The sequence below is a fragment of the Scardinius erythrophthalmus genome, assembly GCF_964197995.2.
Source record: "Scardinius erythrophthalmus genome assembly, chromosome: 18".
Classification (NCBI taxonomy): domain Eukaryota; kingdom Metazoa; phylum Chordata; class Actinopteri; order Cypriniformes; family Leuciscidae; genus Scardinius; species Scardinius erythrophthalmus.
Window position 1 is genome coordinate 3,719,906 of NC_138238.1, and position 18,549 is coordinate 3,738,454.

At 36.4% G+C, this 18,549-nt stretch overlaps 1 protein-coding gene across 1 annotated transcript; it reads left to right on the forward strand.

Moving 5' to 3' along the window:
• The first annotated feature begins 14,022 nt into the window (after window positions 1–14,022).
• LOC308706529 (uncharacterized protein) lies at window positions 14,023–17,198 on the forward strand. Its single transcript, XM_081392251.1, has 6 exons — window positions 14,023–14,068; window positions 14,348–14,427; window positions 14,661–14,956; window positions 15,051–15,095; window positions 15,652–15,687; window positions 15,855–17,198. Exons 3-6 carry the CDS (start codon window positions 14,854–14,856, stop codon window positions 16,043–16,045), a joined length of 375 nt encoding a protein of 124 aa, XP_081248377.1. The 5' UTR covers window positions 14,023–14,068; window positions 14,348–14,427; window positions 14,661–14,853; the 3' UTR covers window positions 16,046–17,198.
• The last annotated feature ends 1,351 nt before the right edge of the window (window positions 17,199–18,549 follow it).

Below are 18,549 nucleotides of genomic sequence, written 5' to 3' on the forward strand. Positions count from 1 at the left end.
TCCATACACCAAATGATGGCAGACTTGCTGCTTTTGGTTTGGTTGATTTAATCCAAGCAAACTTTTGCTGATAAATTCTGACATTCCTGCTCAACATTCAGTAAATCGTCTTAATCTACTTTTTAATCTCTAGCACTTTCTAATTAGTCCTAGTTGGTTAGGGTTCACTTCATATGCACATTTTTGTCTTTAGAATGAAAACCATGAATGCTGTAAATGCAGTGCAACTGTTCATTCGTTTCCTTGAAAGAGAATTTGTTACAGCTAGTGAACGCAGTGAATGATGTATGACGTGACTCAGTGAATTTTAAAATGAGTAGCCTAACAAATGTACACAAGTTTGTCAAAAAGGGATCTAATTTTTATCTTTGTGATTAAGTCATTTCGGATAAAAGCGTCTGCTAAATGATTAAATGTAATGTAAGTGAATGCAGATGAATTATGATTTACAGCAGTACCTTGTGGTTCAATTCATTATTCATTCATTATACAGCAATTTGCTTAGTCTGCACACAGTGACTGTTAGTCCAGGATAGTTACGGTGATCAACACACAGGACAAGTTCTTCCTTTATATAGTTGGAGCACAACTGCAGTTTCAGTTCAGATCTAAATGTTTGTCATGTGTTTTTGCAGAAGCTCAGCCATGGGTGTTAGTAATGTTGTGCTGATGTTCATTCTGGTTTGGACTTCCACAGCTGCCTGTCGAGCTGATAATGGTAAGAGAATACATTTAAAAGTATTTACTTTCTCTAAGGTAATTCATCATGCTGTATTATGTATAACATGGACTGTATGTGACCCAGAGTCATGGTAGATGAAGAGTCTCAGATGGAGAGTGTTTGCAGAACCTGTTGCTATTTTTGCATTTCTGTTTGGAGATGCTAATATCAAAGAAGCAAAACACTTAAAATTTAATTTCTTGGCATGTAAAATGACTAATTATAACCCCGTTTCCAGAAAATTTGGGACATTTTATAAAGTGTTATAAAATAAAGAATCTGTGATTTGTAAATTTTCTTAAACCTTTATTTAACTGACTGAAGTACAAAGAAAATATTTCCAATGTTTTTTCTGACCAAATGAATTTTTGTATTCTGTAAAGATAAACTAATTTTGATTTGGATGGCTGCAACACACTCCAAAAAAGTTGAGACCGATATCTGTGGTTACATTAATTCCCACCCAAAATGATTTTCGGTGATCATTTTACTATGCACATGGTAGACCCCGGTTTTGAATGGCTGTGCTATTAACATGATTTCTATAATTCATGTGGATGGTCATGATTATTTGCCAGCAAGGACAAGATAACAGCTGTCATAACTCATGAATGTTTTGCGGCGCGAAATGTGAGAAACAGATATATAGTATAGTCCGGAAATCATTTTCGTATCTACAACTGAGATATAGAATTCTTAAAGGGATACTTCAGGATTTAGCATTAAGCGTTGTATCAGTAGAAAACCTGTAGTATTTTCGAATTACCATGCTTTCCACCCTCATATCCTCCTGAGACGAGAGATTTCTGTATTTTTTGTCTGGAAAAAATCCTCCGATGACGCAAAAATTGTCATTTTGTGTCATCGGAGGATTTTTTGGCCAGAGGTGAGAGACTAAAGCCAGTAGGAGGAGCTCGTTCCGCATGTTTTCAACCCGCCCATAGAGGGTGGGATCTCACTCACAGAATGTACAAGCAGTGTCAGCCATCTTTTTTTGGAAGCTAAGCTAGCAGGCTAAGCTAGCAGCTGAGTAGTAAGGGTTACCATCCTCTTTTCCCGGACAAGTCCGGCCGTCGAGATCGTCCAAAATGTCCAGGATTCGGCTTTTGCTTTCTGCAGTCGCCATTCATTGTTTACATGCACACCTTTTGTTTCAATCGAACTGAATTCATTCCGATTGGTGAATCTGAATGTAGTGTTTACATGAACGCTAAACAAGTGATTGGTTGATGTGCGTTTTACCATTGCTAAGAAAATACCCGCTCCTCCGTGAGAGATACGAGACCGGTGCGTCTCACAGGTGCTCATCAGTAATCACGCCACCGGCCTCGCGTTGTTCTCCCGCGGCCCTAGTCTCGTCCTCCTCACCACAGTAAACATAATGAATGGCGACTGTAGAACGCAAAAGCCGAATCCCGGACATTTTGTGCGATCTTAAAAACCAGGGCAGACTCACGGAGACTAGTAGCTTAGCTTTGTTGTTTACAACTGCTCTCTAACCGGTAGGCGTGGCTTGGGAGTGGCCTCCTAGGGCAGTGAAGCAAGTGCATTCTGGGAGTTGTTGTCTTTCATCCACATGAGCCAAAAATACATTTTCTGGCTTTTCTCAGTCTAGAAGGCTCCAAATTCAAAAATAATTTCACATTTCTACTACATAAATGACCCAATTTAAATACACATTCATCTTTCCAGAGGTGAAGTATCCCTTAAAGTGAAATAAAGTTACGCTGTAATATATATAATTTTTTTTATGAATTATCCAGAGAGCGATAGTGAGCTTGAAGCGGTTTAATGCAGCCACATTGCTGAGAAATATAATGTAACTTTCAGTAGTGAAGCTGTTTTATTTAAAAAAGGCACGGGCAGAGGTTGAAAACCAGCTCCTAATGGTTTCTGAATTTATTTTTTTTACAAAGATAAATATATAGTTCCCACCTCAATAAAAAGCTGTGAGCGAGCGAACACATGCACGTCTACCTCATTATACAACATTAAAAAGCTATCTTTGTGAATAAACGTGTCGTCCTCGCCTTGTGGTGGCGTGGAATTCAGAGGGGAATATCTGATGCGTGTTGAGACGTAGGTCGGATGTCCAGATATCGGATCTGTATCTGATTTATAACCACATTTGGAAGTGGCTCAGATCGGATGGGGAAAAAATTGGATCTCGTGCGGATTTTTGTGTTTACACGTGTGCAACAAATTCTGATCTGTGTCAGATGTGAGTAAACGATCAGATTTTTTGTGCCAGTGTAAACGCAGCCTCAGTCTTTTCTTGCAAAGATGGCTCATGGCTTATCACTCTGTGCCAAGTTACATGAGAGAATTGTCAAACAATTAAAAAAATCACAAACAATTTGTCTTTCACCATCTACCATTCATAATATTGTGAAAAGATTCGGGGAATCCAGAGAAATCTCAGTCTGTGTAGGGCAAGGCAGGAGACCTCTGTTACATGTGTGTGACCTTCTAGCCCTCAGATGGCACTGCATGAGAAACCGTCATGCTACTGTGATAAATACAGCCACATGTGCTCAAGAGTACTTTGGAAAACCATTTTCACTTAACACAGTCTGACACTGCATCAAGAAATGCCACTTAAATCTCTGTTAAGCAAGGAGAAAGCTATACATCAGTTCTAACAGAGATTCCAGCGAGTTCTCTGGGGCCCGAAGTCATCTCAGATGGTCTAGAAGACAGTGTGTGCTGTGGTCAGATGAGTCCATGTTTCAGCTTGTTTTGGGGAAAAACAGACATCGAGTTCTCAGTCCCAAAGACGAAAGGGACCAAAATACAATTAAGTTGATCAGTAAAAAAGTTGGAAATCCTTTCTTGTTGCTTTGGTCAGTTAAATAAAGGTTAAAGATAATTAACAAATCACAGATTCTTTATTTTATTGCATTAAATAAAATGTCTTAACTTTTCTGGAAATGGGGTTGTGATTTTCTGTTGATGTATTAAACTGATTTAAACTTTTTTTTCAGGTGACATCAGTGTAAGCTGTGAGAATGTGACTGGAACTGTGGGTGAAGAAGTAACTTTCACCTGCAGCGTCTCTCTGAAGAACTCTGAATGCTGCATTACATTCTATAGGTTTCAAAACTCTGAGAAATATTATGACTCCTCAATCTGCAGAGAAGGGTTTCCTCTGAACTCCTGTGAACAGAGAAACAGCTTCACATGCAGCTTCAGTCCAACTACAGCAATGACGGGAGAATTCAGATTCATTTTCTTTACTGTGTGTGGAGGGATACTATATACATTCACTGTGAACATAACGGGTACAGTAATACTGTTGTTTATAATTCAATAAATGTTTGCAACTGTAAATTTATTTTCCATCTACTAACAGTGGTTTAAAATCTGTTAACAGAGCCCAGTAAACCTGAAACTGTCATTGACGATCCTGGTAAGAAATATATAACATTGTATTATAATTATTTATTATCGAATACAAATTGGTTAGTAACAGAATACAAGAAGCTGTTAAATAGTCATTATATATTAGGGGTGTAACGGTTCACAAAATTCATGGTTCGGTTCGATACGATACACTTGTGTCACGGTACGGTTCGGTACGTTTTCGATTCAGCAAAAAGAAAGAAATGCCAGAGAAATTTCCTTGATTAAATTTTTTTATTATTTTTTTATTAAAACTAACATCATAAAGTATGATATTTTTTTTACTTTGAGCAATTCTGGAGCTATAATTGACTCTTCTTAGGAGCATATAAAACAAAACAGCTCCTTGGAAAAAATGAAATGTAATATTGTAGTAGTTATAAGCAAAGGTTTATTTTAGTTCAGATTAACATTTGAGGGCAGCAATTGTATTCATAATGTCAAAATAAAACCGACGTAATGTTACTTGAAGGCATTATAGCCTACTATTCCTGCCAAACGTCCATGGTTGCAGTTAGTGTTACTACAGTAAATCCATGGTAAATGTTGCTGATCTGTGGACACTGGATAGTTCATTCATGGCACAATGTTTTTTCCTGGTTTCCTCGTCAGCGCTGTTTGATCCGTTAATAACGGAGAAATGTGAATGTTTCTCACTAGATCTCGCAGCGATGTTATTACTTCAATGGCGAATTCAAATGCTTTCTTTACTGGATCTCAGACATCCCAACCTGCAAAAGGTCATTTCAGGGAGGTATCCCGAAGACTCTAAGGAGTTTATTGTTTTCATGTATAATAATATACATTCAATAATATACAATAATATACCGGCCTGAATAATATGCACATTAATGAAATGAAGCTTGTTGAACTCATCTCAACATGTCTTTTACAATCATTTAACCCACCATGGGCAATGCTGAAGTCAATGTTACAAACTGTACAGCGTGCAAGACTGTCATTATGTTTTACTCTTATAAGACAGGGGTACACTTTCATGTAGTCTGGCGTAAAATGTGTCTTATACTTTAATTTTTTGGGGCACTCTCTCTCTGCTCTCCCTGTGTCTAGATCATAGACTGTAAAAAAATATGGACGACGCCCATTCGCTCTCTTCCATTGGTAAGAACTGAAGCCGCCAGTGTCCCGATATGGCGCTGACATCTTGGAACTTGAGTCTGCGCAGTAGCGATCTCGGGACCAGACCTGCGAAGTAGTGAGCAGGAAGTAAAGCCACGAAATCAACGCTCCGCCCTCACTCGCAGAATGCACTCTCCCTGAGTGCACTTTTTAAAAAAATTATTGCAGTACGACAAGAGGCTTGTTAAAATAAAGTAACAATCTCCTCAGTCCTCCGAAGATCCCGAAAAAAAATGTCCGTTGGTGCTTCAGTGACTACTTCGCTCAGAGAACCTGTCAATCACTGCTGTCAATCATGACGTTACACCACCGTTTTTATAGCATCACGTAACTAACTAAAGACCAACTTCTTTTTGAAACAGACACTTGAACTTACATCAGCGTGATAAAAACGACAGCAAATGAAAGAAACCACCTTTGGAAAAAAGATATTTGAAGTGTAATTTAATTGTTTAGTTGGTCTCACGTCCCGTTGAATAACACGGGGAGGCGGGGCTTATGACCTATACTAGGACCAGTCACCGGGGGGCGATCGAGACGTTTTGGCTTCACTTTTCAGGGCTTGTGCGGCACGCTTGGTCTAGATCAGGGATAGGCAACTCCGGTCCTGGAGGGCCACTGTCCTGCAGAGTTTAGCTCCAACCCTAATTAAACACACTAATACACACTATTGTGCTTGTCACGCACAACGCGTCTACATTTGAAATAACGAAATTTTGGTCGGTAGGAAAAATGGTCCAACGAACCGTTCGGTTTGAAAATACGTAGGCTACTGTAAGAAATAGAAAGAATTCCAAAACGAAGTTATATGTTCTTTTCTCTCCGTCCTTTATTCAGGTAGTGAATGAATAAAACAAAAAGAAAGAAACCAGCGCTGGGAAGCTCAGAAAAATAGCTCAGCTCCCAGTATTCTAGACAAAGAATATATACTGAAAATGTATAGGGAGTATCACAGTCTCAACCAATAAAATCATACATGACATCATATGTATCAGATATACTTATATAACATAACTATAAATGGTCAATTTTCGATACAGTTTCCTTTAGGTCCTTTAGATCCGAAGGGCTTCTGCAACACGCAACACACAATACATAGAAAACACACATATCTCTCTCCCCCTTTCTACATTGGGGTGCTTCTTAATATGAAACAGATGTTTGCATTACATGTAGATAAAAGAATGTGCAAGCATAGGCCTTTCTATGGGACAGCACAGGAGCTTTTATATGGACAGAGATGAGATAAGAAAATACATTTCTAACACGTACCAAAAAAATCAAACCGAAAACCTCGTACCAAATGGTTCAATACGAATACGTGTATCGTTACACCCCTATTATATAGCTATAAAACAACTTGCTGCTGCTGCTGTTTTTGTTATACGCATTACTGTATATAATCAAGCGACACACTTCAACTTTACTTTTGATGTGTAAAGTGACAAATTAGATTTCTATTGATGTATTAAAGTGATGTAAACTTTCAGATTCCTGCAGTGTACACTGAGCTGATGTTTAAAATTCAATCAATGTTTGCAATTGCATTTATTTTCCATCTACTAACATTGGTTTATTATCTGTTCACAGAGTCCAGTAAACCAGAAACTGACACTGAAGATCCTGGTAAGAAATATATTACTTTCTATTATAATGTTTTTTTTTTTTACTGAGTATGATTTCAGATTACTTACACAACACAGAAATATGCTATATAGTTGTTTGAATTTTATGTTTCTGTATAGAGTACATTTAGATATGTGTACAAAATCTTAACAGCAGCAGAAATATATTGTGAAGTCTGTGACAGTAACAGTGTTCTTACAGCATTTGAATGCATCTAAAGAGATTACTGAATATTCTTAATTTTATTATAAATCATATTGAACAGGACGTGGATCTACAGCTCTTATCGTCACTGGTGCTGGTGTAGGCTGTTTCTTCATCATCATCATGATGGCAATCTTTTGCGTAAAGAGGTTCAAAACGCAACAACCCTTCTGGATTCCAGATGAAATATGAAAGAGGAGCTTCTGCAGAACCAACAATGATGACAGTAAATGTTCAGAGTGAAACTAAATGAAAGCAAAGCGTTTTGTTTTTCATGTAAAGATCATTCAAGTGATAATGTTCAGGTTTTTTTTACAATGATAGATCAATATATATTGATCAGACAAATTAATCAGCCAATTTTTGGCCATGTTGAGATAATCTGCATCAGATAATAATTCTGCTTTTGTGTTTTCAAAGACTTTAATCATTTGAGTAAAATATTTGTATTTGAGCAGTTTTGAGTGTCATATATCCACATTGTATATGCCATTGCATTTGCCCATTGATTTTATTTTTATTTTTTTTATTTTTTTAAGTTAAAATTATTAGTCTCATGATACTTCTTGTAAAGGCTCCTTTAAGAGAGGACTTTTATTCTGACATAGTGCATCGTTTTCGGACTGAGCACTCTGTCCAGAGAAGCTGCTGTTGCCTGCTGAACTGTTATGTTGCGACGATTGCTGAAAGGACATTTATTCTTGTTATCTGTGAGGTTTGCTGCAGAAGTTGCCTTGAGGTGTTAGTCATTGACCTACAAGGAAGCATGTTTGCCTTATGTTTATGTATAGAGATTGGTATTTAGTCATTTTCTGCGTCACACACGCGTCCAGACATGCCCTCAGCTGTTGTTTATGTTAGTCTAGCTTAATGACGTTGTTCCATATGTGATTATTTCTTCTTTATTGAGATGTATATCACTATTTTTTTTTTTTTTTTTTTTTTGATGATTCCTTTGGGATGTGACTTCGATATTTTGAGCTGTTTATACAAAACGAGCGATTACAATCTGATGTGCTGTGTTATCCATATATAAAGTGATGTTTATCATGTTAGATGATTGCTTATGGTCTATAATGTACAATGTGATGCCTTATTTTCCTTTATTGGATTGTATATTCCATGGTGAAATGTTACTGATGAGGATTTAGTGTGCTTTGGCTGCCTTTATGTACCAATGAATGTTTATTGTATGCCAAGCTATTCTTGTTTTCCATTATCCTTTATGGTTGTTATGAGGTCCAACAAAAGCTGCACCACCACAGCCAATTTTCGACCCGCACAATTTAACTAAACACACGGGGATTTATTTCAATCATAGAGCACCTTATAAACTCTTTGGGTAATTTTGGAATTCCGCATGAAATTGCACATACCCAAATCTGATGGCTCCCCTTACCCACATACAGTGAAGTAAATGCAAAATATTGGTGTCATTTTATAGGAAACCATTTAAACAAACAAAATCAAGTGTCAAATGTAATAAAAACTATTGTATGTGTTTAAAATATCAAAAGAAACACACAAAAAGTAGGCGCTTTTGTGTTTTTTTTCATTGAATCTTTCTTTGAAAGTGTATAACTGTGGTATTGTGTGCAACAGCTACCTATTATAAGTTCCATTTGATTCCACTAGATGTCGCCAAACACTGAAAAAAATATGTGTCTAGCATTTTTTTGAATGAGTGCGAGAGTGAGCACTGTAATGCGTGCACGACTCTAAATGCGTCCAAACTGCGCGCCGCAAAATATAGGTAAAATTGCGCGCTGAATATCTTAGACTCTGGTTGGTTTAGAGGAAAGGTGTGTTCACGACATGTTCACGTAATGATGAGATCATTAGCTTTCCAATGATGCGTAGTTCGTCATCATCAGTCGGCGATAACATATATCACGTGGACATATCATGTGGATCGACTGCCATTTTCATAAGGATCGACTTATTTCCTGCATTACTGGACTAAATGAGACATAACGATGGATTATTTCTCAAGCGAAACTCACATAAAGGTGAAAATGGACTCATTTTGAAGAAAACAGTCTAAAAGTCTATGTATCTTTTTGACTACTTTTAGCTCAGACATGCTGTAATTGGAGATGAAATGCAACGTTTCTCCTAGTTTGTTTACAAAGATCAAAGATGTACTTCGCGACTCATTCTGCTATCATTTGATCTGTTGTATTATGTCAACTAAATAAACCATACAGCAAAAATCCTGAGAAAGAAAGCTTTTGTTTGATATATGACTTGCCTTTGTTCATCAAATTTGACTAATGCCATCAATATTCAAATTCATAATCACACTTATTTTTGATCGGTATTTCGGTTGCGGGTGGAGGAATTTAAACATTTAAATGATGCGATATGTAAAATGAATGAAAAAATGATGGTTTTGTGTGAAAATTAGAGGGTCTAAGCTTTGTAATGATATCACATATGACTGTTAATGTTTCATCAGGACCTTTAAATATTAAAGGATGATCGTAATAACGATCTTAATAACGCAATTCCAACCCGGTACCGGGTTTACGGGTTTAACAGGTTCCGCCATGATAAGATGCCCGGAGTCTCATCTCCCGCTTCATTAATTAAATGATATAATAAGCCAAAGAAACCAAAAAGTATAATAAGAAAAGTATTTATTAATTACATGAACTTAGGAGTAGAGCTGGGCGATTTTTTCCCCTAAAAAAATCTGCGATTTTTTTATAAAAAACTCGATTTACGATTCGAATCGATTTTTTTATCTGTTACATAGTCACTGTGTCAGATTACATGATTTTGACCATAGATTTTGACTCCTAAAAATCTTGTCATGTCGTGGACAAACATGTCAGACTACACGTTGTTTTCCGACCAGTCATCGCGAGCCGTCTCACACACACTCATTCACTCGCACATATACACAAGCTCATAGCCTACACACATACACACACAAACACACACACACACACACACACACACACACACACACACTCGCACATACACACTCACTCACATACACGCACTCTCTCTCTCTCTCTCTCTCTCTCACACACACACACACACACACACACACACACACACACACTCACTCACTCACTCTCGCGCGCGCGCGCGCACACACACACACACACACAGTCACACACACTCACTCGCGAACACACTCTCACTCACTCGCGCGCCGTCGTCGTGGAGGACCGTTAAAAAATTAAACATGCTATTCGTGATGTCGTGAAGCATTGAGGGCTGCGCCGCAGGGAGCGTGCTATGGAAACCCTGAAGGAAGATTTGACGAATGCAAAATGTATGTATTGTACGCTATACTGAAGAGGGGGAGAAAAAAATCTAAAAAATCGATTTTTTGAAAATATGAATCGATTTGACCTACCAACTCGATTTTTAAATCAAATCGATTTTTTTCCCAGCCCTACTTAGGAGACAAAAGGAAAAGAACAAGCTGAAGTTTTCAGCTTTTTTGTATTCATAATACAAAGGTTTTGAATAGCGTCGATAGTACAACAAGGCTTAGAAGAAAACTTAAAGTAAACCACGAAGCCGGGAGAGAGGAGAGCTCGTGGAGGAAACATCCAAACAGGCTTAAATCAAAGCCGCCATGCCACTTCTGACGTCATCGTAATGCCGTGCACCTGTACGTGCTCTAAAAAGCGCCGCTAGGAGAGAAAGAGAGAGAACCACAACAACAACAAAACCACAAACAATGGAAAAATAACATCATTCATCAAAATCATTAAATTAAACAACGTAACAATGGTATTTCTTGTTTTCCAGACTAATGCCTCTACTGCCTGTAATTGATATCTACCTGTGACATACCTGTATCTGCGGCTTGTTCTTTTATCAATACATCATCTAAACCTGCTCAACTGTCTCCTCATCCTTATATTAAACTGTGCTCTGACAGGCACCCAGAGGGGTTCACTCATCTAATTACAAATCAGATCCAGACAGTCAAAGTCTCCCAAACAACACTCTCAATATTGTCCAAAGTCTCTTTTTAGAATCTTTGATGAACTTTAATGTCTGTGAAGGGAAAACTATACTAGTGACAATTACAAGTTAGTCTGTGGTAATTGGTGATGTAGGAATATAAAGTCAAAAAGCTGATTTCTGCTCAATTGTTATACATAATGTATTAGGAAGATGCCTCTCTTAAAGGGATAGTTCACTTTGAAAATACATTTTGGTATGTTTTAGCTTACCTCAAGGGCATCCAAGATGTAGGTGTCTTTTTTTCCGCAGTAGTTTCAATTTTGATATTTTTAGGTCAAACCGTTCTTGTCTGTCAGTCATTTCATGCAGGTCTACGGTCACTGTTTCAAAGAGCATGCACAAAGTCCAAATTAAAACAATTCCCCATCGTCCAAATTAAACAATTCCCCATCGTAAGTACACATTGATGGCCTAAGACACGAAACGAGCGGTTTGTGTGAGAAAACGAACAGTATTTATATCGTTGTTATCTCTTGAACACAGCCGCATCCAAATGATCTGAGGGCGCGGGCGGGTATAGATATATACACTAGATGTCGCTTGGCTACGGTTTCGTTCCAATGAACTGCAGTAGCGAAGGCGACATCTAGTGTATATATCTATACCCGCCCGCGCCCTCAGATCATTTGGATGCGGCTGTGTTCAAGAGATAACAACGATATAAATACTGTTTGTTTTCTCACACAAACCGCTCGTTTCGTGTCTTAGGTCATCAATGTGTACTTACGATGGGGAATTGTTTAATTTGGACGATGGGGAATTGTTTTAATTTGGACTCTGTGCATGCTCTTTGAGACAGTGACCACAGACCTGCATTAAATGACTGACAGACAAGAACGGTTTGACCTAAAAATATCAAAATTGAAACTACTGCGGAAAAAAAGACACCTACATCTTGGATGCCCTTGAGGTAAGCTAAAACATACCAAAATTTAATTTCAAAGTGAACTATCCCTTTAAGAACAATGTGGATTTACTTTTAAACTGTAACATATTTAAATATAGCTTAAGTTTAGCATGTGCTGGATGATGATGCATTGGCCACTGTGTTTTTATAGGAAATAAATAGAAATATTTATTAATTTAGTCGGTACTCCTCAAAAATTACAAATATTAAAGGAACACTCCACTGTTTTGGAAATAGGCTCATTTTCCAACTCCCCTAGAGTTAAACAGTTGAGTTTTACCGTTTTCGAATCCATTCAGCCGATCTCCGGGTCTGGCGATAGCACTTTTAGCATTGTTGAGCATAGATCTGAATCTGATTAGACCGTTTAGCATCTTTCTCTAAAAAAAAAAAAGATCAAAGGTTTCTATATTTTTCCTATTTAAAACTTGACTCTTCTGTTTACATCGTGTACTAAGACCGACGGAAAATGAAAAGTTGCGATTTTCTAGGCCGATATGGCTAGGAACTATACTCGCATTCCTGCGTAATATAATCAAGAAACTTTGCTGCCGTACCATGGCTGCAGCAGGCACAATGATATTATGCAGCGCCTGAAAATAGTCCCCAGCTAGGTAACTTCCAAAGTGACCGGCACTAAGTTTGTAATATCACTACTCCTGCTACAGCAAGTAGAGCCAAAAGGTATGTATCGTGTGATATAATTTGTTTTAGAAAATAAATTAATTACATTTGGACATTCTCATGCTAAGAAAATACAACAACAAAAAAATAGTATGTTTTATAAAAATTTTACATAGGCCTATGTTTTTTATTTAACATTCAATAATTCAGGAAGGGAATAAGGTAGGAGGAAGGTTTTTGGTGAAGTTTCCCTTCATGTGGGCTGCATTTGGATACAATTTTCTGGTAATACCATGCATATAAAGTAGTAGGCTTATCAAAAGTTAAAGCATTAGGACCAAGGTAGCCTTTTTGTTTTAGCCCTTATACCTGGAAGGCATTTTTTAAATTGTTGTTCCTCTGTGAGGAATATCTCGTGATCGTTCTCACTACTTGATGTGTCTATTTAAATGTTTTAAACTATATGATGCATGATAGTAACGCCTATATGTTTTTTTATTTTTTATTAGATGTTTTAAGAATTGTATAATGGGGGGGGGGGGGTTTACAATGCATATTTGTTAACTATGCAGGTTTAAGGGCATTAACTATGGGCATTAAGGTTTAATGCCCCCCCCCCCCCCCCCACAGCATGCAGAGTTTAATGGATATCGGACCATAGGTGGCGCTATAACTGGCTTGAATTGAATTGAATTTTTTGTAATGATGGAAAATATTAGACAAACTGCATGCATTCATTCTTTGACACATGGTTTAATGACGGCATGTGATGCAATCTATTAAAAACCTGTTTAACTTTGATGGGGGAGAGATTGACAAGTTCTTTATTGGTGGATAAGGTTTCTTTCATTGAGTTTAATGCTTTACAAAGAAAAAAAATTCCCCTGTTGTGTTTGTTCAGATGTGCAATAGTAAAGGGAAACAACAACACCGCCTTGACTCTTTGAATGGCAGTCATGCGTATTACTATTATAGTTTTTAAGAGTAGAGCCATTAAGTCCAAGTTACTAAAATCCTTGACATATTAAACCAAGTAATAATAAGCAACGATTCTGATTGGTAGTTGGCTATATTCACTAGGAGGATGATTGACAGCACCGACTGCTGGCCAGTTTTTGGGTCCCATTGACTTCCATAGTAGGAAAAAAATATACTATGGAAGTCAATGGGACCCAAAAACTGTCTGGTTACTGACATTCTTCTAAATATCTTCCTTTCTGTTCAGCAGAAGAAAGAAATTCATACAGCTTTGAAACAACATGAGGGTGAGTATATGATGACAGAATTTTCATTTTAAAAGTGAACTTCTCCTTTAAAGGCTGACTTTTTCCTGAGAGCAATGAGTCATTTTGAAAGTGAAAGCCTTTGAAAGCCTGTATTTATACACTGGTGATCGCTGTAGAGAGAGTCAGAGTGAATGAACTCACTCGCTGAAGACACACAGACCAGAGGTGAGCAATAACTCTTTCTCGACAGAAAAATAATATCCTTTATATTTATTAATCCATACACATTGTTCAAATCATGGCAGACTTCTTGTTTTTGGTTGATCTATTCCTAATGGACTTGGTTTAATCCAAGCAAACTTTTGCTGATAAATTCTGACATTTCTGCTCAACTTTCAGTAAATCGTTGTAATCTACTATTTAATCTCTAGCACTTCCTTATTTGTCCTAGTTGTTTAAGTTTCACTCTTTATGCAACTTTCTGTCATTTTTTTCCTATTGCAGAATGAAAAGCATGAATGCTGTAAATGCAGTGCAACTGTTCATTCTGGTTTGGACTTTTACTGCTGTATGTCAAGCTGATGGTAAGAGAAAAAACTTTCCCCTAGAAATTTTCAGAAGGGACTAAATTCTAATAAAAAAAAGGAAAATGTTTAGGTTCATATATGAATGTGATTCATATATATACACACACACACACACAAAAAAAAAAAGATGCACAATATTCAGTGGAAGTGAATCTGATTTTCTTATTAAAGTTACAGACATTTTTTATTATTGTTCAGTTGCTGTATTGATATACACTGTTATTTTTCAGGTCACATCAGTGTAAGCTGTGAGAATGTGACTGGAACTGTGAGGAAAGAAGTAACTCTCACCTGCAGCGTCTCTCTGAAGAACTCTGAATGCTGCATTAAATTCTATAAGTTTCAGTACCCTAAGAAATATAATGACTCCACAATCTGTAGAGAAGAGTTTCCTCACTCCTGTGAACAGAGAAACAGCTTCACATGCAGCTTCAGTCCAACTACAGCAATGACGGGAGAATTCAGATTCTTTGTGCAAACAAATTGTGTGAAAAAAAAAAAACAGAATTCACTGTGAACATAACAGGTACAGTATTTAATACTGCTGTTTATAATTCAATAAATGTTTGCAACTGTACTTTTATTTTCAATTCTAACTCTGGTTTAAAATCTGTTAACAGAGACCAGTAAACCTGAACCTGTCACTGAAGATCCTGGAAAGAAAGGTAATATATTTTATTATACCACGGGACTATTGAATGCTTGATACTGATTGGTTGATGAATGTCAAGGTGTGAAATTATTTTCCAGTAAACGCACTCAGTTATTTCATTCAAAGACACTGACCAAAACAAATATGACAAACAAAAGGATAAAAATGACAAACAACTTCCATGTTTTCCCTTCTAAATGACCTTTTATTAACTATGTAAATCACGCTGTTGTTCTTCAGCTCTGTCTCCGCACACACACACACACACACACACAGATGTTCACGCTCATTGAATCTTGTCAGCGCTGCCCGCAAATTATCAATAAAATATTGTAGCGACTGAAAAGATACATGACTTTACTTAATTGTGAGTTGGTAACATCTCTGGTTTGAAGTAGTTAAAAAGCTTTAAATGGCTCAATTGGTATGAAAGTAGTTCTACACGCAAGAGCATTTCAAAGACAAAAACTCAACAAATGTCTTGAAATAAAAGACCTGTGATAAGATTCAATAAATGTTTGAAACTTTAATTTTCAGTCTACTAACAGTGGTTTAAAATCTGTTAACAGAGACCAGTAAACCTGAACCTGACACTGAAGATCCTGGTAAGAAATTACATTCCATTATAGATATTGATTATTGAGCTCCAGGTTAATTATGGAACACAGAAAACTGCTCGTTAGTCTCTTTTCAGCATATTTAGCATTTTAAATCACCTGTGAATAAATGGTTTTAAACAATGTCATGAAACATTTTAAATGTACTTTTCCAGAAGAACCTGTCTGGGGTCAATCAGAAACATCTCAACATGAAAAAGCAGAAGGTCGTGGATTTAAAGTTGCTGTCATCGCTGCTGCTGTAAGCTGTTTCATCATCGTCATTATGCTAATCATTTACAAAATGAAACAATACTACAAACAGAAGAGGATATTTCTGGACAACAATACAGAAAATGTGATCTAATGTCACTGACTCAGCTGTATGAAAACATTTAGTTTTGTTTGACTTTTAATGTGAAGATCATGAAAGACACAAACTTTATAACTCCATAAACTATATTTGTACATGCATTAGTATTTGTTAAACCTCAAACTACTGAACTAACTCTATTTTCTGTGAAATATTGATTTCTGTGAAATATTGGTATATTAATGATCTCTTGATCAGTGTGTGTGTGTGTGTGTGTGTGTGTGTGTGTGTGTGTGTGGTCTTAATGAACTTAAGGCTGTGTGAACATTAAAAGGGTAAAGCAGCAAAACTGCGTTTGCTTTTGCTATTTTTTTTTTCTTCTTCTGTCATTCAAAGAATGTATAATGAATGTTAATTTTGTATTTGGTACGTATGGAAATACATTTTTACTGTTATTATTCTACACATGCAATTTTCTAATGATGTAAACGGTGTTGTATTGCACAGCATGTTTTATTGTTTTAAAAGGCAATGGAATGAGGAATTTGTGTTTCTCTCTAAAGATGAATATCTGGAACTTCATGGACCAGTTTTACCAGTGAGTGGGTGAAATTCATTTTCTGAGAATGAATTACTGTTCTGAGAAAGTGAGGAAAAGAAAGACTTTACACAATTCTTAAATTCCGAGAAAGTGAGAAGAAGAAAGACTTACACAATACTTAAATTAAAATGTGTGTAGCAGTCAGTTATTTGAATATAACGTAACTGTTGCAATGCATTATAGCAGAGTCATATATTACATGTTATTACATATATTACAAATATTTTTATTTAAGCAGCATCTGAATGTACATAAACAGCATGAAATTCTTCTTCTCTCATCTGCATCTTGTGTCTTGTTTGTTCTGAGGTGAATATATGCATCATTTCTGTTGTTGGTTGAGTGTCGTCTGATGACTCTTGGTGGAGGATTGCTGCTTGTTTAAGCTTGTTATAATTGTAAATGAGGACAAAACTGAAATTGTTATAGACTCAAAGTGAAGGAAACACTAAGATGTTTTGTTTACTTTTTGTTTCTTTGACTTTCTTTATTCTTTCACTTTGTTCCTGGTCTTTCATACAGTATGTGGTTCGCTTGTAAAAGGTTCTGTAAGGACCGTGTTTGTACATGATGGCCTAGAATACAAAAATAAATAACAGACTAATGAAATGCACTTGATTCTTGATTGTGTTTTAGTAAGTAATAATACAGCACTATAGGTCAATTTGTTAAATAGTTTCAGAATTGTTCATTTGACACTAAGTAGGCTAATTGATTTCTACGTGAATAATTAAATCCCTTTTTTAATTATAGGTCATTTTTAATTTATAGGTCATTTTAAGGGTGTTTAGTAAATGCACTGACGCCTCAGACTAGACACAGCTCATACCATCTCTGATTATCAATATTATACTCATGATTAGGCCTATTTATTAGCCAACTTTCATGCTTGGACTGATTCCCTGTCGAGTGATGCTGAAGGTTTGAACTCAGTGTAGGAGAATGAATGGGAAAAAAATAGGTGAGACATACAGAAATATTTAGCATTAAGATGTAATGAGAATTAGCCATTTTAAATGCATGTTTATTACAATGAAAGCCTAAAGCATCATGGGAAGCACCTCGCTTGAGGCAGAACTGGTACATTGTATCGTTTGTTATGATGGAAAATTTTATACAAACTGCAGTCGGACTTAAACCAGTTAAACGACTGCATGTAGAGGTGATGCAATCCATTAAAAACCCTGTTTACCTTTGATGAGGGAGATATTTTACGATGGCAGGTCCTTTCATGGGTGGTGTTTAAGTTTAGTATCCTACACTATAGTGAGCTGTAGAGAGTGAATGAACTCACACGCTGAAGACATACAGACCAGAGGTGAGCAATAACTCTCTCTTCAACAGGAAATAATCTCCTTTAATCCATAACCAGCCACAGCAAGATCAGTACATGCATGTTGTTTTTGTATTTTGTGATTTACACATTTCAGATTGCAGATATTTCATAATGCCATTGAAAATAGAAATCTTGTGATTTTGCAGTTATATTTTGCACTAATGAGTTCATTCAACACCTCAAAATTAATGCATGAATCATTATGTGTGAAAGCTCGCAAAATTAGGCTATTTAATTGTGACATTAAGAAGTTTTTTTTCTCATTTTCTTATGCTTGAAGTAAAGTTATTACTGTGCAATTATCATTCTCAGTATTAGATCAATTATAAGTCATTAAAAATTCATTAGAATATGCTGCCGTTTTTTGAAGCATGCACGAAGTATATTTAATTAAAGAAAAATGAAATTGTCATCCTTTAATCACCCAGTTGTCATTTTAAACTACTTTAAATCACCATAATAATTGTCCATGTTCAAATGATGGCAGAATTTTTGTTTCCTACAAAACTGATTTAATCTAAGCATTTATTGATTGAATTAATCCTGATAAATTCTGACATTCTTCTGAGTTTTCAGTAAATCGTCTCTACTTTAGTACTTCCTTATCAGTCCTTAAGTTTC

What these genes read in the sequence shown, in the direction of transcription:
- LOC308706529 (XM_081392251.1), top strand. Translation starts at nt 14,854, where the DNA reads ATGCAGCTTCAGTCCAACTACAGCAATGACGGGAGAATTCAGATTCTT. An exon ending in ATTCACTGTGAACATAACAG is followed by an intron (nt 14,957 to 15,050) that starts GTACAGTATTTA and finishes ATCTGTTAACAG; the next exon opens with AGACCAGTAAACCTGAACCT. An exon ending in ACCTGACACTGAAGATCCTG is followed by an intron (nt 15,688 to 15,854) that starts GTAAGAAATTAC and finishes GTACTTTTCCAG; the next exon opens with AAGAACCTGTCTGGGGTCAA.